This window comes from Pantherophis guttatus, chromosome 11 (assembly GCF_059756535.1).
Source record: "Pantherophis guttatus breed Tessera chromosome 11, ASM5975653v1, whole genome shotgun sequence".
NCBI classification, from domain to species: Eukaryota; Metazoa; Chordata; class Lepidosauria; order Squamata; family Colubridae; genus Pantherophis; species Pantherophis guttatus.
The window spans coordinates 20,852,318-20,879,231 of NC_142073.1; the positions used below are offsets into that span (position 1 = coordinate 20,852,318).

At 44.0% G+C, this 26,914-nt stretch overlaps 2 protein-coding genes and 1 long non-coding RNA gene across 5 annotated transcripts in view; 2 read left to right on the forward strand and 1 right to left on the reverse strand.

The window, feature by feature from the left end:
• The first annotated feature begins 108 nt into the window (after nucleotides 1-108).
• On the forward strand, nucleotides 109-13,014 carry NUDT21 (nudix hydrolase 21). Its single transcript, XM_034425473.3, has 7 exons — nucleotides 109-591; nucleotides 6,661-6,861; nucleotides 8,101-8,164; nucleotides 9,453-9,542; nucleotides 9,772-9,847; nucleotides 11,010-11,124; nucleotides 12,731-13,014. The coding sequence occupies exons 1-7, from the start codon at nucleotides 476-478 to the stop codon at nucleotides 12,750-12,752; spliced, it is 684 nt and encodes a 227-aa protein (XP_034281364.1). The 5' UTR covers nucleotides 109-475; the 3' UTR covers nucleotides 12,753-13,014.
• Nucleotides 13,015-15,506: 2,492 nt separating this feature from the next.
• On the reverse strand, nucleotides 15,507-20,550 carry LOC132709000 (uncharacterized). Of its 2 annotated transcripts, XR_015729582.1 has the most exons (3): nucleotides 20,437-20,550; nucleotides 17,737-17,899; nucleotides 15,507-16,270 (listed from the first exon to the last, which is right to left on the reverse strand). It is a non-coding gene; the product is annotated as an uncharacterized LOC132709000 (long non-coding RNA). The 2 variants fall into 2 exon arrangements; XR_015729581.1 differs by lacking the exon at nucleotides 20,437-20,550 and having other exon boundaries at nucleotides 17,737-18,333.
• Nucleotides 20,551-20,611: 61 nt separating this feature from the next.
• Nucleotides 20,612-26,914, forward strand: part of AMFR (autocrine motility factor receptor) — a 45,387-nt gene continuing 39,084 nt past the window's right edge. Inside the window, exon 1 of one of the 2 annotated variants that reach the window (XM_060681551.2) lies at nucleotides 20,612-21,185. In XM_060681551.2, coding sequence (XP_060537534.1) covers nucleotides 20,910-21,185 — 276 coding nt within the window. In that variant the 5' untranslated portion in view covers nucleotides 20,612-20,909. The remainder of the gene's footprint in view (nucleotides 21,186-26,914) is intronic. The other variant, XM_060681550.2, reaches the window with a different exon arrangement.

The following is a 26,914-nucleotide window of genomic DNA, read 5'->3' on the forward strand; positions in this document are numbered from 1 at the left end:
ACCCAATAGGCTCAAACTCGTCTCTCAGCTCCTATTGGCCAAAACCCCTCCACTGCCATTAACGACACAGGGACGCTCTTTTTGTAACCCCGCCTCTCCATAGCAATCTCTCCCCTGCTATTGGCCCCAAACCCCTCCACTGCCATTAAAAACACAGGGACGCTCTTTTTTTACCTCGCCCTCTCTATGGCAGTGTCTCCGCTCCTATTGGCCCCAAACCCCTCCACTTGCCATTAACGACACAGGGACGCTCTTTTTTTTAACCTCTCTATGGCAGCCCCTCACAAGCGAAGGCGGCTCAAACAAACCCACCCACCCACTGCGCGTGAGGACTCTATGGCTCCCGGAAGTGCGGCCTTGTAGTTTCCGGTGCGCCCTTTGGCGGGGTGTGAGGAGAACGCGGCGTGAGGGGGGGACGGACGGCGCCTTAAGCCGGGGAATGCTGGTGGGCTTGTGAGCCGGGGCCGCTTCCGCCATGTCCGTCGTGCCGCCCAATCGCTCCCAGACCGGCTGGCCTCGCGGGGTCAACCAGTTCGGGAACAAATACATCCAGCAAAGCAAACCCCTCACCCTCGAGCGCACCATCAACCTGTGAGTCGCTTCGGGGAAGAAGTGGGGGGGAGGGGCGGGGGGGGGCGGGTCAATTTCAAAAAAAAAAAAAAGGCCCGGGCGGCGTCTTGTGTGGAAACAACAACACGGGTCGAGTCGGGGGGTTCTAAACGGGGCTCGATTGCTGCCCTTAAATCCCTCAGGAACCCTTTCCCCCCCCCCATCTCTCGCTCTTCCCGAAGGAGAATTCCTTCCTCTGACGATGTAGAGGCTCCTTTTTTGGGGGGGGGAAGGGAAAGCCCACCTCGTGGTCCTCCTTTCAGGGGAGCCGCGCCCCCCCTCGCTTTGAACCCACTTTGAAAGGGCTTTTTTTTTTTTTTGTCACCCAAACTGACAGTTCTTTTTTTTTCTTTTTCTTTCTTTCCTGGTGGTCTCCCATCCTGGAAGGTGGGACTTGCCCTTCAGGAAGGATTGAAAGGTGTTTTTTTTTTTTTGCCCCTCCCCCACTCCACTCCACCCCCCACCCCCACAGGGGACAACACGAATTTCTTGGGGTTTTTTTTTTCTTTTTCTTCTTTTGAAGACATTTCACTTGCTTTTTTCAGGAGGCAACTGGACCTTCTTGTTTTTTTTTCTCTTTTGAAGACGTTTCGCTTCTCATCCAAGAAGCTTTTTCATCTCTGACTGGATGGTTGGGGAATGGAATGTACACTGCTCAAAAAAAAAATAAAGGGAACACAAGCAGAAGACATCCGAGATCTGAATGAATGAAATAGCCTTATTAAATACTTTGTTCGTTACATACAGTAGTTTTATACACTGCTCAAACAACTAAAGGGAACACAAAACTACTGTATGAAACGAACAAAGTATTTAATAAGGCTATTTCATTCATTCAGACCTCGGATGTCTTCTGCTTGTGTTCCCTTTATTTTTTTGAGCAGTGTATATTAAAGATCTGTTAAGAACTAAGATCACTCTTAAGAACTTGGATGGGACACCGCAAGGAAATCCCAGCATTGCAAATGTCAGTCCTCCTAAAAGTCTGTAGAGATTCTCAGTCATCCAGGTCGTGGTTGTCCCAAAAGGTGCTTTTTTCAGGAGGCAACTGGACCTTCTTGGTTTTTTTTTCTCTTTTGAAGACGTTTCGCTTCTCATCCAAGAAGCTTCTTCAGCTCTGACTGGATGGTTGGGGAATGGAATGTACACTGCTCAAAAAAAATAAAGAGAACACAAGCAGAAGACATCCGAGATCTGAATGAATGAAATAGCCTTATGAAATACTTTGTTTGTTATATACAGTAGTTTATACACTGCTCAAACAACTAAAGGGAACACAAAACTACTGCATGTAACGAACAAAGTATTTCATAAGGCTATTTCATTCATTCAGATCTCGGATGTCTTCTCCTTGTGTTCCCTTTATTTTTTTGAGCAGCGTATATTAAAGATCTGTTAAGAACTAAGATCACTCTAAAAACTTGGATGGGACACCGCAAGGAAATCCCAGCATTGCAAACGTCAGTCCTCCTAAAAAGTCTGTAGAGATTCTCAGTCATCCAGGTCGTGGTTGTCCCAAAAGGTGCTTTTTTCAGGAGGCAACTGGACCACCTTGGTTTTTTTTTCTCTTTTGAAGACGTTTCGCTTCTCATCCAAGAAGCTTCTTCAGCTCTGACTGGATGGTGGGAAATGGAAGGATTGATACTGCTTGCAGACAGCTGGTCATTTGCATCCTTTTTAGAGGGTCGTTGAGGCCACTTGGAGATTTATCTGTGTCCTCAGGGTCACCTGAGTGGTGCAAATGGTTCCTGTAGTCTGCAATTTTTTTCTTCTGGAAATCGATTCCTACTCTCACACCATTTGAAGGGTGTTGATCCCAAATTGCATAGCTACACGTCTGTAGAGATTCTCCGTCATCCAGGTCATGGTTGTCCCAATTAAGGTGCTTTTTCAGGAGGCAACTGGACCTTGTTTTTTTTTTCTCTTTTGAAGACGTTTCACTTCTCATCCAAGAAGCTTCTTCAGCTCTGACTGGATGGTTGGGGAATGGAATATATATTAAAGATCTGTTAAGAACTAAGATCACTCTAAGAACTTGGATAGGAGACCACAAGGAAATCCCAGCATCACAAACGTCAGTCCTCCTAAAAGTCTGTAGAGATTCTCAGTCATCCAGGTCATGGTTGTCCCAAAGGTGTTTTTTTTCAGGAGTCAACTGGACTTCCCCTCCCCCCTTCTTTGAAGACGTTTCACTTCTCATCCAAGAAGCTTCTTCAGCTCTGACTGGATGGTGGATATAAATGGAAGAATTGATATTCCCTGCAGACAGCTGGTCATTTGCATCCTTTTAGAGGGTCATTGAGGCTCCTTGGAGGTTTATCTGTGTCCTCAGGGTCACCTGAGTTGTGCTCCTGAATGAGAAGTGAAACGTCTTCAAAAGAAAAAACAAGAAAGTCCAGTTGCCTCCTGAAAATGCATCTTTGGGACAACCGTGACCTGTATGACTGAGACTCTCTACAGACTTTTAGGAGGACTGAAGTTTGTGATGCTGGGATTTCCTTGTGGTCTCCCATCCAAGTTCTTAAGAGAGTGATCTTAGTTCTTAACAGCTCTTTAATTTTTTTTTTTGTGTGCTGCTCCACAAATTAGATCTTATATTTTTGTGTGCTGCTCCACGAACTGGACAATATATAGATTCCCTTCTCCCCAATTTGACTTACACATAGATATAGCAAGAAGTGGATTTTTGGGGGTAAGAGTATGGAAGTAGTTTTCCATTCTTCTCCCAGGAGTTTTAGTTCCCGATCTCCTCTATTAGCCCAAATTACCAGGTGGCCTCCTTTAAATAAGACATGATTCAGTGTATTGTGGAGATCATCAGTTGTCCTGGTCATAATTGCCTCAAAGATGCTTTTTCAAAAGGCAACTGGAAAATGCTCCCTTTTTGAGGAACTGAAACAATTGCCTTTTGAAAAAGAGCGCCTTTTGAGACAATTCATGATTCAGTGTAGTATGAGACACCCCTGTCTTCCCAAGTAGTTACTTTGGTGAAATTCTGTTTCTGAGGATTCCTATGCTGGTCATCTGACTGGGTTTACTATCTTCTGTTCATGATGTAAACAATGATGAAGGCTTAACCATACATGTGCTGCTAATTACTTTTGCATGATTTGCACCCAGTTCATATGTTGGACACTTTTTTGAGAAAGCGTGTACCTAATCCATGTGTGTACTTTTTTGTGCTTAGACTCCTGAGCCAAACCTATAGGCATGCCTCCTTCTTTTGCAACACATGATTTATGATAAGTATGTATGCAGCATCATGTATTTGGTTTGCATTCATAATTTGTGCTATAGTTTGATAGTAACTTGTAAATAAGTGTATGAATTATTATGGTGAAACTTAAGATGATGTGAAAATTTTCTTAAGTGCCGAGAGTAACATCTGCCCAATAATTTGGCTGCAAAGCAGAAGATTAAACATAGTAAAAGCACAGTCCTTGATTTGGGAGGTTTTTTTTTTTATTAAGCGCTGGAATGGTACAGCTGTGATATAAATCAGGGTTTCTCAAATCTTAGCAATTTTAAGATGTGTGGATTTCAATTCCTGTTGGCTGGGTATTCTGGGAATTGAAGTACACACAACTTAAGTTGCTAAGATTGAGAAACAGTAATATACCATATTTTTCGGACTATAAGACGCACTGGTGTATAAGACGCACCAAGATTTTAGAAGAGGTAAGCAAGAAAAAGTTTTTGCCCTCCCCGGCCCCCAGGAGCACTCTGCAGGCCTCCCAAACCCTCTGCGTGTCCCGTTTTTCACAAAAATGGGGTTTGGGAGGCCTGCAGAGTGCTCCTGAGGCCTGGGGAGGGCAAAAACGCAATGTGTGGGGGGTTTGAGAGGTAAAAAACGAGCCCGTTTTTCACAAAAATGGCGTTTTTGCCCTCCCCAGCCCACAGGAGCCTCTGCTCACTCCTTTTTTGTGAAAAACAGGCCCATTTTTCGGAAAAACAGGACGCATGAGGCGGGGCTTCGGGAGACCAAAAATGGCTGTAGTCAGTGTATAAGACGCACCAACATTTCCACCCTCTTTTAGATGGGGAAAAAGTGTGTCTTATACTCCAAAAAGTAAGGTAGATCTTTAAGTGAACAGGCTTTTGAAACTATCCATGAAACTGATTTTCCTAAATTGGCTGACCCTTATCATTAATAACTTCCAGTTTTTAAGAAATACTTTTTTAAAAAAAACTTGGAGCTTTAATACTTTAGTCTTATAACTGAAAGTAAATTTCCTTCCTTCTTCAACTTGTCCCTTCGTAATGTCCGGCACAGCTCAATATATCTTTTAAGTGGATTGTCAGCTGTAAGGCTTGGGTATTTTATTTCACATTTTGCTCCATCCTCCAGATTAGGGAAAATGAGCTAAAGATGCATTTTGAGATTGGCATAGAACGGATAATGAATTTACGGCTATCCTTATCAAAAATATCCCGTCTCAAACTATCAGTTGAATTACATCAATCTCTTAAGAAGCACCAATCTTTTGGGTGTTTTAGAAAACACTTTCTCTACTCTCCAGAGCTCATGAGAAGTACCGTAAACTTTACGCTGCAGTGGTAGTAGAGGCTCCTGTTAGCTGACAGATGCTGACTTTGGTGCAGCTAGAAGATTACAGCTCTGTTCCTTAGCTGCCTGGAAAAGCCATTGATGCTATGATACAATTGCAGATCAATTTATGAAAGACTTAGAACTCCCAACTCTACAGCTCTCCATCCATCCTTTGTCTTCATTATGCTGTGCAATGCCACTTTCTCTTAGTATTTGCTTAGTTATATCTTTCTAGCTAAAGCAGTATTTGTTTTAACTATAAAGATAAAATTAAATCATATTCCTAACTTAGAGGCAGTTAGAAAGGCTAGAAGAATAACTTGACTCGTCGTTTACTTGCAGTTAGGAAATGTAGAGCTAAAACGGATTCTGGTTTCCGTTCACAACTGAAACTGAGAACTATTTCCGCATTACAAGCAGCGAGCAGAAATGTTAGACCAGAGGTCTTCAAACTTGGCAGCTTTAAGACTTGTGGACTTTAATTCCCAGAATTCTCCAGCCTGCTATGCTATGCTATGCTATGCTATGCTATGCTATGCTATGCTATGCTATGCTATGCTATGCTATGCTATGCTATGCTATGCTATGCTATGCTATGCTATGCTATGCTATGCTATGCTATGCTATGCTATGCTATGCTATGCTATGCTATGCTATGCTATGCTATCTGGAGAATTCTGGGAGTTGAAGTCCACAAGTCTTAAAGCTGCCAAGTTTGAAGACTCTGCGTTAGACTTTTGAAGTCTGCCTGATTCTCTTGTGACAAGGAAGTGACAGGGGCAACCAAAGCCGCCTATCTGCTATTTTCTTCTTCATATTACCTGCCTAATAATCGATTATACAGGAGGCTGCTGAAATAACTTGCTTTTGTTTTCTCCAAGTAATTTAATTTCAATATAAGCAATTCATCTTAGATTTAACCATAGTAAGGGAGGTAGATGAATATTTTTGCAATATCTTGTTTTGGAAGTGGGGGGTGTCATAAGCTGACTTTGTATAAAAAAGAACACCGCTTGGGGGGCCCCCGAAAGCCCTAGTAAGCAGGTATATACAAAAGTATGACGGCTATTGCTTAACGCATTGTTAGCCGCCCTGAGTCTCCGGAGAAGGGTGGCATATAAATCAAACCAATAAATAAATAAATAAATAATAAATAAATAAATAAATAAATAAATAAATAAATAAATCCAGGAGTGTCTCCTTTTTGGAAATAAATATACAGTACTAGAGTTACAATTTGTATTACCTTCTAGCAAACTGTGATAAAATCCTAAAATAGTTTACATGAAATTGTGTGCTTTAAGATGTCCTTCCTTCCTTCCTTCCTTCCTTCCTTCCTTCCTTCCTTCCTTCCTTCCTTCCTTCCTTCCTTCCTTCCTTCCTCCCTCCCTCCCTCCCTCCCTCCCTCCCTCCCTCCCTCCCCCTTCCTTCCTTCCTTCCTTCCTTCCTTCCTTCCTTCCTTCCTTCCTTCCTTCCTTCCTTCCTTCCTTCCTTCCTTCCAGGTACCCACTGACAAATTATACCTTTGGGACCAAGGAACCCCTCTATGAGAAGGACAGTTCGGTAGCCGCCCGATTCCAGCGCATGAGGGAAGAATTTGACAAGATTGGGATGAGGCGGACCGTTGAGGGGGTCCTCATTGTGCACGAACATAGATTGCCACACGTGCTGCTCTTGCAGCTGGGCACAACCTTCTTCAAACTGTAAGTCAAACGTCCCTTTCGCGGTTTTCTTAAGCCAAGGCTGCACTGCTATTTGTCAAGGACACTTATCAACATCTTGGGTGGCACTCAACACTCGCCCTGAGCAGGGAGCTGGACTAGGTGAGCTGCAAGGTTTCCTCCCAAACTGGGAAGCCACGGAAAAAAAAGATTATACAGGTAGTCCTCGACTTATGACCACAATTGAGCCCAACATTTCTCTTGTTGAGTGAGACATTTGCTAAGTTGAGCTTTGCCCCATTTTACAACCATTTTTGCCACAATTGTTAAGCGAATCACTGAAGTTGATAAGTCAGTAACCCGGTTGTTAAGCACATCTGGCTTCCCCATTGACGTGGTCAAGAAGGTCGCAAAATGGGATGACATGAACTTGGCACTCAACCACGGTCACAAGTACGAACCGGTTGCCAGGCATCTGAATTTTGTTCACACGACCATGGGGATGCTAAAGGTAGTACCTGAAAAATGGTCGTAAATCACTTTTTAAATTGCCGTTGTAACTTTGAACAGTCACTAAGTGAACCGTTGTAAGTCGAGGACTACCTGTAGTAGTAGGGCATTTATGAAGGGTAGTAGTGGCAGGTAGGGAAAAATATTTCTCCCAGTACCTCTTTTCCTTCCAGGCCTTTGGGGTTTGTCAGGAACCAGTGACTGTTAGGTGCCTCCCTGTCCAGCGCTTTCTTCCTGATTGTTCTGTAGCATTCAGAAAATCACAGGCAGTACAGTTGCTTGTTTTTCTCCTTTCTCTTTTCATATGGTCTGTGCCCCCCTCCCTCCCCCCCACAGTCACATGATCACATCCCTTTTTGAAAAACTCTAGATAGGAAAGGTATTATTTTTAAAACAACGTTTTAAGTAAAGACTCCTGAGCCATAACAATACCTTAATTTTTTGCATTGAAAAAAGCTTTGGAATAATTCAAGAGAACCAGCATTCCCTTGGCAAGTCATTTTAAAAACTGACTCAAAAGAAGTACAAAAACTGAGTTAAAACCAAACAATTGACTTTATCCAAGATTGCTTACAGGTGGCTGGCCGTTTTTAAAAAGGAACGCATTATAGACATAATTAGTGATTGTCCTGCTTAAAGTGTGTTAGCACATCCGCTTCATGGCTTAATGTATGATTTCTTTACAATTTAGGGTTACATACTAGTTTTACATTTTTGCCTGTATAAAATAAAGTGACAATATTTAAAACACATCTTTTATGTTTTCAACAGGCCAGGTGGTGAACTTAATCCCGGAGAAGATGAGGTAGAAGGTCTTAAACGTTTAATGACAGAGGTAAGTGCTGCATTTATTCAAATGATTATTCTGAGAAATGGTCATTTAGAGAAGTGGCAGCCTGGAGAGATGTTCTCCCTTTTTTTCTGCAAGACATTTTGTATTCCCCCCTCCCTCCTGTAAATATTGGAAAAAACGAATACAGGTTTTGCCTTAGAAATGTGAATAAACTGTTTAAAACAAGACATTCCTTTGCCTCAGGTCTTCACTTTCTCAGAATAACTTAAAAACGGCATCGTGAAAATGTTTATATAAAATGTTTAATATTGGTTCATTACCCTTCCTGTACTTTGAAGACAAACCATATACCATAATTCTCAAATACGAGACTAGGAATAATTTATTTCCCATGGGCAGAATTGTAGTTAGAAGAGATTCAAAAGAGCAGGAACTATTTTATACATGGTTCCCTCCAAACAGTTTTTAAAAATGGTTGTTAAGTCTGTTTCTGTTCATCCATGCTGGATATTGTGAGGAGTATAATCATTGACTTTATTTTAGTGTTGAGAATGTCTTGTGCTTTTCATTTTAATTATTTGCCTGGTTCTCGGGCAGTAATTCAGAAGTGATAATGTTCAGAAGCCGTAGCCCATTTGGAACAAGTTCATCAATAACATTTACATATTAATTCTGGTTGTAAATTTGAATTCAATTGTCCAATTCTTCCCTTTAGATTTCACACGTAATCTAGGAATGTTATTTATGTGTAAATAAATAAATCTGTAACCCATTTTATGTTCCTAAAGTAATAAAACAATTTTGAATCTGAATAAAGATGACAAATAAAATTGGATGTTTTATTTTTTTTTTACCCATATATCAATTTTTTCCTAGGGTGGTGAAGGGAGATCTAAAGCACCCCCCTTTCACTTCAGATTCAGGGTTTTGTGTGTGTGTGTGTGTGTGTTTGAAGTTACATTATTACACAGGTTTTAAAACGTGATTTAGAACTAATAAAATCATTCTCACAAATATGCTTCAGGAAAATCCAGTGGAGATGTAGTTCCAGGCTGTTTCAGTTATTCTTATAAGGATTTACTGGAAGAAGCTGCTTGGGGAAAACACATATGTAGCAGTGAAAAATAACTCAGATCAGACAGCAGATACATAATGTGCTCTTAATAAACTTAATAAACCGCAACTCTTGGCAAGCCCCTGAATGCTTCTTAATTAATAGTTGATACAAAAAATGCTGACTGCTGGCCTTAATCCTGAGCCCATTATATTCTGTCTCAGTGAATTGCCTGGAAATGCATTAAGATTTCACCTGCAATTTGTATTTTGACAGATACTAGGACGTCAAGATGGCGTCCTTCAAGACTGGGTCATTGATGACTGCATTGGTAACTGGTGGAGACCCAATTTTGAGCCCCCACAGGTGAGAGTTGAAGCCAACTCTTTAATTTAAACCAGTGAGTCTCAAACCTGGCCACCTGGCCAAGACATGGGGAATTCTGGGAGCTGCAACGCACGCATCTTATCGTGGCCAAGTTTGAGAAACGCTGATTTAAAAGATAATTACATGGCTCGTTCTGTTCCAAAAGTGAGTTAATTAATTATTGATCCCAAGATGCCAAGTAAATAACTCTTTTTATTGTTTCCCACAGTACCCATATATTCCAGCTCATATTACAAAACCAAAAGAGCACAAGAAGCTCTTCTTGGTTCAGCTTCAAGAAAAAGGTAAGCAGCTGGTTCTTACGGCTTTATTTCCTGGAGATGGGGGAGCAGAGTTCAAGGTAAACATCAAGATGACCAGGACCATGTAGCCCAGCCTATATCCGGTGGATGCTGCCACTGCTAAATATTTAGATCAAGGGTCTCTAACCGTGGCAACTTTAAGACTTGTGGACTTCAGCACCCGGAATTCCTCAGCCAGCTTTGCTAGGAGTTGAAGTCCACAAGTTGCCAAGGTTGGAGATTCCTGGTTTAGATGACATCTTCTTACTCATGGTCAATACCTGTCCTACCTCCAGAAGAAACAGGACCTGATCACTCTTGGCCACAAGCTTTTTGTGAAACAATGTCTGGAGATTCTCTGTCATCCAGGTCATAGTTGTCTCAAAAGTGCTTTTTTTTTTAAACTCCCCCCCCCCCCCGCCGCCTTCCAAAAGGCAACTGGACTGTTTTTTCCTTGCGGAAGAAGATGCTTCTCATCCAAGAAGCCATCCCTCCACCATCCAGTCACAACTGATGAACCTTCGATGAAAAGCCAAACTTCTTCTTCAAGGAAAAATTGCCATGTCTGTCCAGTGAATCACTGCAGATGTTAAATTAGTAACAGGGTTGTTAAGTGAATCTGGCTTCCCCGTTGACTTTGTGCTTGTTAGAAGGTCGCAGAAGGGGATTAGATGACCCCAGAACACTAACCGTCATAAACATGAGTCAGTTTTTGCATCCGAATTTTGATCACGTGACCACGGGGAGGCTTCAATGGTGGTGTGAAAAACGGTCATGAGTCACTTATTTCAGTGCTGGTGTAACTTTGAATGGTCACTAAGTGAACTGTTGTAAGTCGAGGACTATGTGCATTGCTCCAAGAAGTATATTTAGCTACATGTCTACGTGGTCCTTTTGGAACTTAGCATTTAAGCTAACTTGCTTAACTTTTCCGAAGACCAATCCAGGCCGTGTTAATGTCTGAATGCACATTTTTCTAAACATTTTGCAGTGAATACAACGCTTTTTTTTAAAAAAAAAAATGAAAACCCTTTTAAATCATATTTTCTGATCTGTTTACCGGTGGTGACAGGTATAGCAGAAGGCAATTGATTTTTATTCTGCTTGTGCTGCGAATCAGATGAAGGAGAAACTTAAGTTGCTTCTTCCCTTGAATTTGTTCCAGCTTTGTTTGCAGTCCCCAAAAACTACAAGCTAGTAGCTGCTCCTTTATTTGAGCTTTACGACAACGCGCCGGGCTACGGTCCTATCATTTCCAGCCTCCCGCAACTTTTGAGCAGGTAAGAGTACGCTTGCAGCTCTGCGTGTTTCGTGGGTAACGGAGAAGCTTTCTTGAACCCCCATCTTTTAATTCTAGGGGAGGGGTTGGCTGATCCTCTTAAAGGAGAGCTTGGACCAAGTTAACTCAAGAAGGAAAGTTTATTCCTTCTCTTTCTGTGCAACTATTTGGTTTGAGATTGTGAGGAAAATAAAAGGAATTTTGTGGAGCAGAGGAGCAGAAATTTTCTTCTCTGACTATGAGCCTCAGCGCAGTGGTTAGAGTGCAGTACTGCAGGCTACTTCTGTTGACTGCTGGCTGCCTGTAATTCGACAGTTCAGATCCCATTAGGCTCAAGGTTGACTCAGCCTTCTGTCCTTCCAAGGTGCGTAAAATGAGGACCCTAGATTGTTGGGGGCAATATGCTGACTCTGTAAACTGCTTAGAGAGGGCTGTAAAGCGGTATATAAGTTTAAGCGCTATTGCCCTTCCATCATCCATCCATTATGTGCAGTGGTTAGACTGCAGTATTGCAGGCTGACTCTGCCCACTGTCAGGAGTTCAATCCTCACCAGCTCAAGGTTGACTCTTCTGAGGTCAGTAAAATGAGGACCCAGATTGTTGGGGGAAATATACTGACTCTGTAAACCGCTTAGAGAGGGCTGTAAAGCACTGTAAAGCGGTATATAAGTCCAAGTGCTATTGCTATTGTCTCAGCCTTCCATCCTTCTGAGGTGGGTAAAATGAGGACCCAAATTGTTGGGGGCAATATGCTGACTCTGTAAACCGCTTAGAGAGGACTGTAAAGTGGTATATAAGTCTAAGTGCTATTGCTATATCTTATCACTAGTGATATATATTCTATATGTCTTAGGCAGCATCACTCTTGGATGATGATGTTGCGGATTCAGTCTGAGGTTCTGGAATTCTGCTCTTAACACTATTTATTACATTTCTACACCGCTGATCGCACCTGAGTGGCTTAGTGACAATTGCACAGCAGCATCCAGCATAATAAAATCCATATAAATACCCAAATAAAAGCAGAGCTGAAAAACAAAGTTAAAACAAGTTAAAATTTACAAATAAAAATAAACCAGGTTAAAATTCAAAGGCTAGGAGGTTAACCAGCCATTTCTAGCTGTTTGGCTTGATAAAAGCATGGATTTATATTTGCGTTATGCAGATGGTCGATCCTTCATCTCCCTCCACTGAGTTTTGAAGTCTTGAGACGCTGAAATTTTTCAGAAGTTCTCATTAACGAAACAAACCCAAGAGGAGCTGCAAATGTAGCAATAATGCTGGAGAGCTGAACCAGTAAAAAGTCTTGCCATCCAAAATTGGCCATTTGCTTGCAGCTTTTGAAAATTCAGTCTTGCAGGGCTCGAGGGAGCAGAAATGCCAACGAAGGGCTGCCTGTCTCCTCAGTACGAGATAAGACAAAAGTCCCAATTGCTATGAACCAAGTACATCGCGTAAATTGTGCTTCAGGGTTTTTTGAGGTGCACAGAGAGATAGCCAACATGCGAACAATTTCCCAGGAATTTTTTTTTAAAAAAAGACAAATTTTAATGGAGAATATAAGATAATTCAGTTTATCATCTTCTTCTTTCCACCCTCTTTGGCAGGTTCAATTTTATTTACAACTGAATTTCCTGAAGTGTGAGTAGAAGCCGTCTCTGTGAGAACAGCTTTAAAATTGTAGAAGAGAAAATGTGACGCAAGGATTTTTTTTATGTCTCTTTTTCTCCTTTGAGTTTCCCCCTTCCCCAACTTTCTACTATCTGAATAGGAAAGAGAATCTTGACTGTTTAGACAATGGAATAAGAACTGTAATTTGCATTTTAATCACTTACGTTGTGATAGTCACCTGATTTTTTTTTTAAAATAACATTAAACAAAAATGGACTCAGCTGTGCATTCATGTGTGGCTTTTTTTCAATACTTGTAAGAGAGATTTCTAATCCATTGGCTGATTGGCACCATAGTATTCTGGGGTGGGTGGGGATTAATGGAAGTAGTCTTCAGTGTTTTAACCATATCTTGGGAAATTAAAAAAAAAGTTGAGAGCCGGTAATAAGTGGGTATCACTTGAGGATTTCTGAAAAATTGCATGGCTGAAATTTGAGGTAGTTTTTCATCAGCAGATTGGCTTCTGTAGTTTTTGTCTGGAAAAGGTGGCAAAAAGGTGGGAAAGATACCAGTTGGTTTGGTTTAGTGGTTAAGGCATCAGGGTAGAAACCAGGAGCCTGTGAGTTCTAGTCCTGCCTTTGGCCCAGCTGAATGATCTTGGGCCAGTCTCACTCTTGTCAGCCTTAGGAAGGAGGCAATGGCAAACCACTTCTGAAAAAAAATTGCCATAAAAACTGCAGGGACTAGTCCAGGAGACAAAAAGGAAGGAGGGAGGGAGGAAGGCGAGGGTTGTAATTTCAATTGCTTTGGCAACTTTTTAAACTTCAATAAAAGTTAAATAAAGTTACATTTCTAAGCCGCCCAGAGTCACCTTATCAGTAAGATGTGACATTCAAGGGACGGAGGGAGGGAGGGAGGGAGGGAGGGAAGGAAGGAAGGAAGGAAGGAAGGAAGGAAGGAAGGAAGGAAGGAAGGAAGGAAGGAAGGAAGAAAAAAGGGAAGGGAGGGAGAAAGGAAGGGGTGTCCCATTGCATCTAATTTACTCAGCTCTTGCCGTGCCATTTTTTTCTCTACCTTTCATAGAATGGAAGACCGCAGCTAAAGAAGTGAACTAAATATACAGGATTACTCATACTGAGGAGTCACCGCTGAGTTTCAAATTGTGTCATGCTTCTTATCAGCTGAGGCCAGCAAATTCATTTCTACAGGCTTCTGTGCAAAAATGCTGATTTCTGGCTCGCATATTGTTGCTGCATTGCAGACAAGTAATTTTCACATTTAATATTTGTACTCCATGTTGACGAGTAGCTTAGCCAGTTTGTTTACCCGGGGCCGTGCAATTTTGTTATTTTAAGGCTTCTATTTTACTGTCAAAATAAGTACCGTATTTTTCGGAGTATAAGACGCACCTTTTTACCCCCAAAAAGAGGGTGAAAATCTGGGTGCGTCTTATAGTCCGAATGTAGCCCAGTCCAGCCTCTGAAACCTCCATTTGAGAGGCTGGGAAAAAAAGCCTCAAACAGAGGTTTCAGAGGCAGAAAAAAAAGCAAGGCACAGAGCTCACAACCAAGGAACCTGTTGCTAAAATTCACCTCTGGAAACAGCTGATTGGGGGTATTCCAGGAGGCTGATCCACCCGCCAATCAGCTTTTTTCTTACTTTCCTCCCCAAAAACTATACTCCGGTGCGTCTTATAGTCCGAAAAATATGGTATGTCTGAATAATGGGGATTCCCTTTCTTGTTTAAATTGTACTTTGGTTTATTACTATGCTACTACAGGCAGTCCTCAGCTTACGACTGCAGTCGAGCCCAAAATTTATGTTGCTAAGTAAGAAATTGGTTAAGTGAGTTTTGCCCCATTTTATGACTTTTCTTGCCACATTTGTTAAGCGAATCACCACAGTTGATTCACGGTTGTTAAACGAATTTGGCTTCCCCATTGACTTGGCTTCTCAGAAAGTGGCAAAAAGGGATCACATGATTCCAGGACACTGCAGCCGTCATAAATGTGAGTCAGTTGTCAGGCATCCAAACGTAAATCCCATGACCATGGGGATGCTCAGTAGTCATACAGTAGGTGTGAAAAACGCCGAAGTCACTTTTTTCAATGCCATTGTAACTTTGAATGGTCACTAAGACTGTTGTAAGTTGAGGACTACCTGTATATATATATGTGTGTGTGTGTGTGTGTATATATGTATGTGTATATATATATATGTATGTGTGTATGTATATATATATATATATATATATATATGTATATATATATATATATATATATATATATATATATATACACATACATACATACATACATACATACATACATACATACACCGTATTTTTCAGAGTATAAGACGCAGTTTTTTCCCTCCTAAAAGAGGCTGAAAATTTGGGTTCGTCTTATACTCCGAATGTAGCTTTTTCAAAGCTTTTTTTCAGCCCTAACGAGGCACTAGCAAATGAAGCTATCCTGCATTGCCACCTCCCTCCGACTCTCAGCTGTGAAGTTTTTTTTCAGCCCCAAGGAGGCACTAGCGAGGGAAGCGATCTCTGTGGTTTGCCTGCTTTTCTCATTGCTTCTCTCTCCAAAGATCAGTTGTGCTTTGGAATCTGTTTTTTGTCCCCAAGCAGGGGATAAAACCCAGCAAACTAATGTGCTGAAGCTGACCAGACTTAAGGATGCTAACCAGATGAATACATGGTAGGTAGATTTTTCCCCCCCTATTTTCCTCCCAAAAACTAAGCTGCGTCTTATACTCTGGTGCGTCTTTTTTTTTTTGAAAAATATTTTTTATTTATTTTTTAAACATCTTAAACATAAAATACATCTTTTGAGAGCGAAGGTTTGGTCCGGTCATGAATAGGTACAATTGCTCACACTTCTTTAACAAGCTGGATTCCAAGTTTCATCCGTTTACATCTTTTAAAATAAAAGTCAAACCACAAATTTTTATCACAAATTCTAACATCTTAATCTAAACATTTAGCATCCTATTGTATCACCATAAATCTTAATTTCCAAATAAACACAGCTCCTTTTTATATGCAATATTTAGTTTCCAAATAAACACAATTCTAATTTTTATATCTTTATAAATCAAAATTCCATATATATTCATTAATCTCAAAACCCATTTCATCAAATCTCTATCTTAACCTCTATTGATTTACATCTAATTTTCTTAGGCTTATCATCAATTACACTTCTCATTTTACATAAAATCATTTCAAAATCATTTCACATTGTTTAATTATCATCCATCATCTTCTTTTTCACCCCAACTGATTTCCAACATTTTTATCTTTAGGCTGTTTTCCAGCATATTCTCCTCCACTCCTAAATCTATTGTTTGGCTGATTCATAGCATTTTTATTTTGGCTGTTTTCCAGCATAATCTCCTCCATTCCTCCCGCTGATTACCAGCATATTCTCCACCACTCCTAAATCTATTGTTTGGCTGGTTCACAGCATTTTTTTTTAAAGCTGTTTTCCAGGATAATCTCCTCCATTCCCTCTGGTGCGTCTTATACTCTGAAAAATACGGTAGATTTGTATGAGGAAACTGGTCACGCATGTAAGGTTTCGTGTTTTGCACCCCCCCAACTCTTCTCCCTGGAAAGACTGCAAATAAATTCAATCGCTTTGCTAATAATCTTTCCATCTACAAAAACTTTCCATCAAATAAAGAAAATTGGTATAACTTTGAAGAATATTCCCTTAAAGTCTTCAGGAGGCAAATTGTCATAGGTCCTATTTAGTAGAACCACAGGGGGCCATGATGTCAACCTATCATAAATCTTAAGATTTACAAGACAACCATCTACCCTGTTGCACATTGGCCAATGTGAATGCTGGGCAGCAACAACAGGGACCAAAAGCTCTCCCCATGCCATGGAAATGCGAATGCTCGTTTGGATATCGGGCATCTCCCTTCTTGACCACATCACAAATGACACCATTCGACAGCATTTTGGCATGGCACCAATTATTGAGAAGATGAAAGAAGGCCGGCTCCGCTGGTATGGACACATCCAGAGAGCAGCACCTTCCACCATGGCCAAGACTGCCTATCGACTAGAAGTCAATGGCCGGCGACCTTGCGGGCGCCCAAAACAGAGATGGCAAGACACCTTCAGCAAAGATATGCAAGCCGCAGGCCTGCGCCCTGGAGATGCAACTGACCGGGCAAAGTGGCTTTCAAGGATCCGAAAAGCAGACCCTGCACCTGCGGGAATACTCTAGGAAGAAGAGGGGCATGATGGCTCAGTGGTTAAAAATGCTGAGCTTAAGTCAGTTGGAAATCTGACAGCCAGGTTCAAGACCTGAGTGCAGCACGATGGGGTGAGCTCCCGTCCCTTGCCTCAGCTCCTTCCAACCTAGCAGTTCGAAGGCATGCAAAACACCAATAGATAAACAGGTACCACTTTGGTGGGAAGGTAACAGCGTTCCGTGTAGCTTGGTGTATAATCGTGCCAGCCACATGACCACGGAAGTGTTTTCAGACAGCACTGGCTTCCTCTGTTAGGAAATGGTGATGAGCCGGACATGAGTGGACGGGAAACTTTTACCTTTACCTATAGCAAAACAGCATTGGCTGCCTTAATTTGAAAAGGGTAGCATTATTGGGCTTCTTGGTGTTATCTGACTATGCCATTTTTTTGCACATCTTTCAAGACTAAGAAATATGGTAGCAACCTGACAACAACCCAACTCTGAGCCACATTTGTTCTCCACAGCTGTTCAAGGTGCCATCCCCCTCAGAAGAACTGGCTTACATTATTCCTGTAAGTCTACATGTAAAAAAACCCTTTGCATTCCCCATGTTAAGATCCAGATTGCAAACAATTTCCCAGAAATTTAAATTTTTTTTTAAAAAAATTGAGAATATAAAATATTCAGTTTATCATCCTTATTTATTTATTTATTTATTTATTTATTTATTTATTTATTTATTTATTTATTTATTTATTTATTTATTTATTTATTTTAATCCTCACCTCCAATGGCAGAATATTCCAGAGGTTGGGGGCAGGGGTGAAATCCAGCCGGTTCTGACAGGTTCTGGAGAACCGGTAGCGGAAATTTTGAGTAGTTCGGAGAACTGGCAAATACCACCTCTGGCTGGTGGGGTGGGAATGGAGATTTTGCAATATCCTTCCGCTGCCATGCCCACCAATCCACACCCACAGAACCGGGAGTAAAAAAATTTGAATTTCAGCACTAGTTGGGGGGCCACAGCAGAAAAGGCTATTCTCTTGGACCCCTACAACAGACGGGATAGATAGATGGGGAGAGGGAGGGAGGGAGGGAGGTGCAGGCAGACAGGATGGATGGATGGATAGATAATAGATGGTAGATAGCTGATAGATAAATAGATATAGATGGATAGATGATAGATTAGATAGAAAAGATAGATAGATAGATAGATAGATAGATAGATAGATAGATAGATAGATAGATAGATAGATATGGATGATAGGGAGGGAGGGAGGGAGGGAGAGGGTAGGCAGAGAGACAGGATGAATGGTTAGATAATAGATGGTAGATAGATAACTGATAGATATAGATGGATAGATGATATAGATCAGAGGTGGGCAACTATGGCCCTTTTATGACTTGTGGACTTCAATTCCCAGAATTTCTGAGCTAACATGGCTGGCTCAGGAATTCTGGGAGTTGAAGTCCACAAGTCATAAAAGGGCCATAGTTGCCCACCCGATATAGATGATAGAAAGAAAGGCAGAGGGATATAAATGGTGGATAGATAATATGGATGATAGATGATATAGATAATAGAAATAGATAAATATACAGATATATACATAGTGATATAGTGAGATATAGAGATACATTGATATAAAGATATGTGTAGATATATAGATATACATGAAAATACATTCAGTTCCTAAAATATCAGTCTCTAGCCAGAAATGATGGAGGTTGTCCTCTTTAAAAAAAACAAAAAATATCTGGCAGTCTGCAGCTGCTGTAAAAGGTGCTTCATTTCACAGCGCTTCAAAGCAATCAGGCCAGGGCAGGCTGACATTTTTACAGGCCGAAAGCGGCACCTGACGCTGAGATATTGTGTGACGTGAAGGACCATAGTCCAGAGGCCACACGGAGCAGTGTGCGACATCTGGTAGGGCTTAAACAAGGATGAATCATCAAGACAGGATGTGACTCTAAGGCAGGGTTCAGCTGCCTGGGAGGAAAGCATTTTGGTTATATATGTTTTTATATTCCAGGCGTTCAAAGCTCCTTAGAGAGCCCCCCTCCTACTGCAGGGCTGGGGAATTCTGGGAGTTGAAGTCCACAAGAATAGAATAGAATTCTTTATTGACCAAGTCTTAAAGTCATTAAGTTTGAGGAGCCTTGCTCTACTAACAGATTAACAGAGTTGAAAGGGACCTTGTAGGTCATCTAGTCCAACCCCTCCCCCTCCCAGCAGGAGACCCTACACCTATTCTGACAAATGGCAGTCCAGTACTACTGTATCATTCCACAACAATCTTGCTAGGTAGGCTCATCCCCATTTTCTGGCCCCCGCATTCTCCCTCCCATACATCTCTCTAAATTATTCGAGGGCTGTTGTCACCCTTTCCCCCCCCCTTTTTTTTAATTAATGGGGATTTTTAATAACCAGAGCAAAGAAAATAAGTAAAAAGAATAAAAGATGCTCAGAAAGGGGAAAAATGGATAAGGAAGAAAAAACACATACAGGCAATCCTCGACTTACAACCATTCATTTAGTGACTCTTCAAAGTTACAACAGCGCTGGAAAAAGTGACTTATGACCATTTTTCCACAGTAACAACTGTTGCCATTTCTCCTGTAGTCATGTGATCCAAATACAGAAGCTTCGCAACTGACTCCCATTTACGACGGTCGCAGTGTCCCGGGGTCACGTGATCTCTTTTTGTGACCACCTGACCAGCAAAGTCAAAGGGGGGGGAGCCCGATTCATTTAACAACCCAGATGACTAATTTAACAACTGCAGCGATTCCCTGAAAAATAGCGGCAAGGAAGGTGCTAAAATGGGGGCAAAATTCACTTAACCTTGCTTAGCACACCATAAATTTGGGGCTCAACTGTGGCTGTAAGTCGAGGACTACCTGTAATTTTTCACCCTCCCAAATAACGTTAGGAGGAAGCATCTCTTCTCCCTGCAACCCCTCCCCCCTTATCCAGACCCCTGCCCATAACTCGGGTGTCCCCACCCCCTCCACTTCCCGAGAACTTTTAAAGAAGAGACCAGAGACCGGCACTCATCTGAAATAGTATACAGCAGGGGTCTCCAACCTTGGGCACTTTAAGCCTTGGCAGACTTCAACTCCCAGAATCCCCCAGCCAGCTTTGCTCTCCACTTCCCGAGAACTTTTAAAGAAGAGACCAGAGACGGGCACTCATCTGAAATAGTATATAGTATATAGCCAGCTGGGGGATTCTGGGAGTTGAAGTCCGCCAAGGCTTAAAGTGGCCAAGGTTGGAGACCCCTGCTATATAGCCTCTCCTGCTTGAGCAGGGGGCTGGACTAGAAGACCTCAAAATGACCCCTTCCAACTCTTAAGAACCAACACCCACGGTCAAGGGAGGGCGGCCCATTTTGCCCCCTCCACGTCCCCCTCCCCCCCAGTCCCCCCTCCGCCCCATTGACGTCTGAAAGAACCCAACCCCCCCATTTATCCACTCTACCCACCCTTTGGTGGTGGTGGTGGGGTTTGCCTCCCCCGTGTCCACTTTCACCCCCTGAAGCCCTTCCGCGGCCGCCAAAGAAGTAGCGTCGCAGCTCCTTCGCAGCAGCAGCAGCAGCAGCTCCCTTGGCAACATTGTAGCAAGGCCCGGCGAGAAGTAGTAGAGGGGTGGGGGCGACTATCCCATCGCAGCCCCGCCCCCGGCCCGGGAGAGCCGAGCGCCGCGTCGTCCGGTCCTGCGGCTCCCCTTGCCCGCCCGGTCCCGGCCGAGAGGGCCCCGCGGGCGGGGAGCCAAGCCGTCCCGGCTCCTCCTCCTCCTCCTCCTTCTCCACCTCCCCTTCCCGGCTAGGCAGGCAGGCAGCGCAGCCCGTCTCGGCCCTGCCCTGCCCTGCTCCGGTGCGAGCGAGCGAGCGAGCGAAGCGGCGGTTGCCGGGAGACCCTCGGAGCGCGGACCCTCGGAGCGAGCGAGCCCCCCGCCATGCCGCTGCTCTTCCTGGAGCGCTTCCCCTGGCCCAGCCTGCGCGTCTACGCGGCGCTCAGCGCCCTGGCCCTGCTGGGCTGCCTGCTCAGCGCCCACAGCGCCCTCCGCCAGGCCGAGACCCCCGAGCCCGGCCCCGGCCCGCCCGAAGGGGGACAAGCGGCCCTCGAGCCTCCCCCGCCGCCGCCGCCTCCGCCGCTGTCGTTGCCGCCGGGCCACGGCCCCGCCGCGCTGGACCTCGCCTACTACCTGCTCTCCGACGGCCTCTGCGTCTGGGTGAGCCCCCGGGGTGGGGGGGAGGAGGGCGGACTCCGGGGCCCATCATCCCCAGCTGGCGAGGGAGGGGTGTACTTAGAGGAGCCTAGGGAGATGAATTCTGAGTCCCATCATCCCCAGCTGGCAAGGGGGGGTGTATTTACAGGAGCCTAGGGAGATGGATTCTGAGTCCCATTATCCCCAGCTGGTGGGGGGGGGCGTGAAGGTAGAGGAGCCTAGGGAGATAGACTCCCATTATTCCCAGCATGTGAGGGGGGGTGAGAGGCAGGAACCTGGGGGGGGGGGGACTTCAGGTCCCATTATCCACAGGTGGTGGGGTGTGTGTGAAGGTAGAGGAGCCTAAGGGATGGACTCCGGGGGCCATGGTCCCCAGCTGGCGAGGGGGGGTGTACTTAGAGGAGGCTAGGGAGATGGATTCTGAGTCCCATCATCCCCAGCTGGCAAGGGGGGGTGTATTTACAGGAGCCTAGGGAGATGGATTCTGAGTCCCATTATCCCCAGCTGGTGGGGGGGGGCGTGAAGGTAGAGGAGCCTAGGGAGATAGACTCCCATTATCCCCAGCATGTGAGGGGGGGTGAGAGGTAGGAACCTGGGGGGGGGGACTTCAGGTCCCATTATCCACAGGTGGGTGGGGTGTGTGTGAAGGTAGAGGAGCCTAGGGAGATAGACTCCCATTATCCCCAGCATGTGAGGGGGGGGGTGAGAGGCAGGAACCTGGGGGGGGGACTTCAGGTCCCATTATCCCCAGCTGGTGGGGGTGTGTGTGAAGGTAGAGGAGCCTAGGGGATGGAACCTACCTCCTAGCCACGTTTGGAAAATTGGACCAATAGCACAATGATGGGACCAATGTGTCAGTCAGGAAGTAAAATTATGACAGAGGGAGGAGATGTGAGGTAGTAGGACCACTCATTGAAGCAACCCTGGGGTGTAGGTTGGATTGAGTGGGAGGCGTTGGCTCAGAGACACCCCCCCCCCCAGGAAGCTTTGTGCTTGAGAAGAATGGGAAGCTTCCCAGGTCTAGGTGGGCCTTGAGGGATGTGTGGGTAGAAGACATTTTCTGGGGTCCGCATGGCATGAGGGACCTAAAGAACTCGGGGAGAGGGGGCATTGAAGTTGCTTTGAAGACAATGTGAAGAATAGTTGGGGTGCAGGCACGTCTCTTAACCTGGGATGAACAGTTGGATGGCCTCCAGCTGGTTTGGATTGCATCTCCCATCACCTTGGACGATGGCCAAATGGCTGGGAATTAGGGACGCTGTAGTCTTTCAATCTGAGGTTATCCTTGGCTTGATCGCCTTACTGGTACGAGGGACAAATTCTTGAATTTGCTTAGAAAGAGATCTCGGTTTCCGAAACGGACCGAGTTTTGGGTCTCTCAGCAGGTTGCTTTAAAAAGACCTGGACGAGTTCTGCATAATCTAGAAATGCTAGAGAGAAAGAAAAATGCGTTCTTCTGCATGTTAAGCGCTAAAGAATGTAAGGGTTGGAAGGGGTTGCGAAGGAAATCTAGTCCACCCTGTTGTGCGTGGTGCCAAGATTTACAACTGCAGTGGTTGGAAGCAGGGACAAACTTTCCGTTGCTATCGTTCACTTTTCCACCTTGAATGTATGGGTTTTAATTCACACAGCCGGCTGAACCTAAAGGCAGGTTAACTTTTAACTCGCTTGTTTTTTTTTTATTTTATATAACATGGTTACTCATTCATATCCAGGCTAGTCTTCCATTTACACAACTGGAATCAGGATTTTCACCGTTAAGCAAAGTGCTTGTTCAATGAGTCACACGCAATTTTACAACTTTTTTTTTTTTTTTGCCATGGTGGTTAAGTGGATCGTTTTAGTTATTAAGTGAATCACATCATGGTTGTTAATTGAATCCGGCTTCCCCAAATTGAAAACCAGCTGAGAAGGTTGCAAATGGGGATGAGGCAGTGGTGAAATGTAAAATTTGTTACTACCGGTTCTGTGGGCGTGGCTTGGGGAGGTTAATGTGACGGTGGGCGTGGCCAACTTTTTTTTTAACTTTTAAAACCATTTTTTCTACCCAAAAAAAAATGTTGTAAAAAAATGCTTTTAAAAGGCTCTGACGATCCCAGCTGAGTTGCCTGATCAGCAGAGGCTTTTAAAAGCATTGTTTAAAACAACCTCTTCGGCGGGAGAGGTTGTAGAAAAAAAATTTTTAAAAGAAAAAAAAAAGCCTCTGTCAATCAGGCAACTCAGCTGGGATCGTGAGAGCCTTTTAAAAGGATTTTTTCTACAACCTTTGGCGGAAGAGGATGAGCCGTGCGATCATCAGAGGCTTTTTTAAAAACTTTTAAAAGCATTTTTTCGGCCAAAAAAGGTTGTAGAAAAGGTTGCAGAAAAATGCTTTTAAAAATAAAAAAAAAGCCTCTGATGATTGCGTGGCTCAGCTAGGCATATGGGGGGAGGGGGCAGGGATTTTTGTTACCGGTTCTCCGAACCACCCGCTGCCATCACTACCGGATCAGGCGATCCGGTCCGAACCGGGAGCATTTCACTCCTGGGATAACATGATCCCAGGATGCGGCAGCCATTGAAAAAACATTCTGGTTGTGATCATGTGACTGTGGGAATCCTGCGACAATTGTAATTGCAAGATTGGTTGTAAGTTCTTGTTTTTTTCAGTGCCGTTATAACTTAGAACGGTCACTAAACAAACAATTTTAAGTTGAAGACTTCTTTACTCAAATTGACCGTCCTTACTACAGGTTGTCTTCGACTTAACAGCCACAAATAAGCCCAGAATTTCTGTTGTTAAGCGAGACATTTGTTAAATGAGTTTTGCACTGTTTTACGACCTATCTTGCCAGAGTTGTTAAGTGAATCGCTGCAGTTGTTAAGTTAGTAACACCGTTGTTAAGTGCGTCTGGCTTCCCCGTGGACTTTGCTTGCCAGAAGGTCGCAAAAGGGGATTACGTGACCCTGGCAACCGTCATAAATACGAACCAGTTGCCAACCGTCCCAATTTTCATCATGTGACTGTGGCAACGCTTGCAACAGTTGTAAGTGTGAAAATTTGCCATCGTTCCCTTTTTATTCAGTGCCGTCGTAACTTTGAACGGTCGTTAAATGAACCGACGTAAGTCGAGAACTGTACCTGTCCCGTTTTTCCTTGGTTTATTATTCAATCTAAGCTTTACAGGTAGCTGCTTCCCACAATGTAGTTAAGACAGTAGCTAGCCTTCCGTAACACACAAGATTGAGATGCTATTTTTGTTGCGTTGAACGTATTGTGCAAACCCACTCTGAACAGGACGTTGCGTATATAGATCACTGCGGCTGCGATGAGCTCTTCCCGACAACACTTGTAGGGCAAATGGGCGAGGATTCTTGGCATGTTATTAACTGGGTTAAATTGCTTCACATTACTACTGAATTGGCTTAATAGCCTGCTATGTGCCAGGTGAGCTCATAATGCCTGGTACACATTTTCAAACCGTCAGTCGCTTGGTGTAAAAAGAGTGACCGATATACAATGGAACGATTTGTAACATAAAATAATACAATTAACGTAATACAGGTAGTCCTCTACTTGCAACCATTTCTTTAGTGGCCATTCAAAGTTACAGTGAACTTTGAACTGAAAAAAAAAATGACTTATAGCAATAGCACTTAGATTTATATACCGCTTCACAGCTCTTTTACAGCCGTCTAAGTAGTTTACAGAATCAGCCTCTGGCCCCCAACAATCTGGTTCCTCATTTTACCCACCTCGGAAGGATGGAAGGCTGAGTCAACCTTGAGTTGGTCAAGATTGAACTGCTGACATTCGGCAGAGTCAGGAAGGAAGAGAGGGAGGGAGGAAGGAAAGGAAAGGGAAGGGAAGGGAAGGGAAGGGAAGGGAAGGGAAGGAAGGAAGGAAGGAAGGAAGGAAGGAAGGAAGGAAGGAAGGAAGGAAGGAAGGAAAATAGCAATAGCACTTAGACTTATATACTGCTTCACAGTGCTTTACACCCTCCTCTCTAAGCAGTTTACAGAGTCAGCCTCTTGCCCCCAACAATCTGGTTCCTCATTTTACCCACCTCGGAAGGATGGAAGGCTGAGTCAACCTTGAGTTGGTCAAGATTGAACTGCTGACATTCGGCAGAGTCAGGAAGGAAGAGAGGGAGGGAGGAAGGAAAGGAAAGGGAAGGGAAGGGAAGGGAAGGGAAGGGAAGGGAAGGAAGGAAGGAAGGAAGGAAGGAAGGAAGGAAGGAAGGAAAATAGCAATAGCACTTAGACTTATATACTGCTTCACAATGCTTTACAGCCCTCTCTAAGCAGTTTACAGAGTCAGCCTCTTGCCCCCAACAATCTGGGTCCACATTTTACCCACCTCAGAAGGATGGAAGGCTGAGTCCACCTTGAACCAGTGAGGATTGAACTGCTGGCAGTTGGCAGAATGAGCCTGCAATACTGCATTGCCTTCTAACTACTGCGCGTCATGGATGGATGGATGGATGGATGGATGGATGGATGAAAGGATGGATGAAAGGATGGATGAAAGGATGGATGAAAGGATGGATGGATGAAAGGATGGATGGATGGATGAAAGGATGGATGGATGAAAGGATGGATGAAATGATGGATGGATGGGTGCGTGGATGGATGGGTGGATGAAAGGATGGATGGATGAAAGGATGGATGAAATGGATGGATGGATGGATGGATGAAAGGATGGGTTGGTGGGTGGGTGGGTGGATGGATGGATGGATGAAAGGATGGATGGAAAGGAATGGAAGGGAAGGGAAGGGAGGAAGGAAGGGAGAAAGGGCAATAGTACTTAGACTCCTCCCTCCATTTTCCTTCCTTTTCCTTCCTCCCTCCCTTTTCCTTCCTGCCTTCCTTCCTCCCTCCCTTCCATTTTCCTCCCTTCCTCCCTTTTCCTTCCTGCCTTCCTTCCTCCCACCCTTCCAATTTCCTCCCTTCCTCCCTTTTCCTTCCTGCCTTCCTCCCTCCCTCCCTTCCATTTTCCTTCCTCCCTCCCTTTTCCTTCCTTCTTCCCTCCCTCCCTCCCTCCCTCCCTTTTTCTTCCTCCCTCCCTCCCTTTTCCTTCTTTCCTTCCTCCATTTTCCTCCCTCCCTCCCTCCCTTTTCCTTCCTTCCTTCCTCCCTCACTCACTCCCTTTTTCTTCCTCCCTCCCTCCCTTTTCCTTCTTTCCTTCCTTCCTCCCTCCCTCCCTCCCTCCTGTTTTAAGATGGCAGGTATATAAATGTTTTACATTGAACTTTTTGTTTTAAAACCGTACATAGGGATCTGTTTCAAAGCTACAGAGCTGTCATTGGGAAGAAAGTCCTGAAGGAGCCGTCGCAGAGCAGGTCCTGTCCTGAATATTCACCTACCAACAATCCTTGCTGAAGGATCCTTCCTCCATGTGGCAGGTTGAGGGAGACTGATCTGAGTGCAAGAACCTTTTCTGGTAGTCAAAGCTGTACAGCTTTTGATGCTTAAAGCTAGCTCTAAAATCAGCACCTTAAATGTAGAACTGGCACATTGCCTGTGCCTGCAACCCAACCCAACTCAGCTCTGGCCCTGTGACTTGGCAATCTAGCAGACAGGAAGCGAAGCCAATCACCTGGGGAGGGGGCGTGGCAGCAGGTAAAAACACCTGCTGCCTCTGGTCAGGGGAACAAACTAAGCTGGTTCTTCAGCCAGGACAAGCAATTGCTTGGAGGCTTCTTTCTAATGCTCTGCTTTTCAGAAAGTCCCATTTTATTGCTGGCTAAGGT

Coding starts and splice junctions, on each gene's coding strand:
- NUDT21 (XM_034425473.3), top strand. CDS start 476: ATGTCCGTCGTGCCGCCCAATCGCTCCCAGACCGGCTGGCCTCGCGGG. Junction 9,543..9,771: donor CCAATTTTGAGCCCCCACAG/GTGAGAGTTGAA, acceptor TGTTTCCCACAG/TACCCATATATTCCAGCTCA. Junction 9,848..11,009: donor GGTTCAGCTTCAAGAAAAAG/GTAAGCAGCTGG, acceptor AATTTGTTCCAG/CTTTGTTTGCAGTCCCCAAA.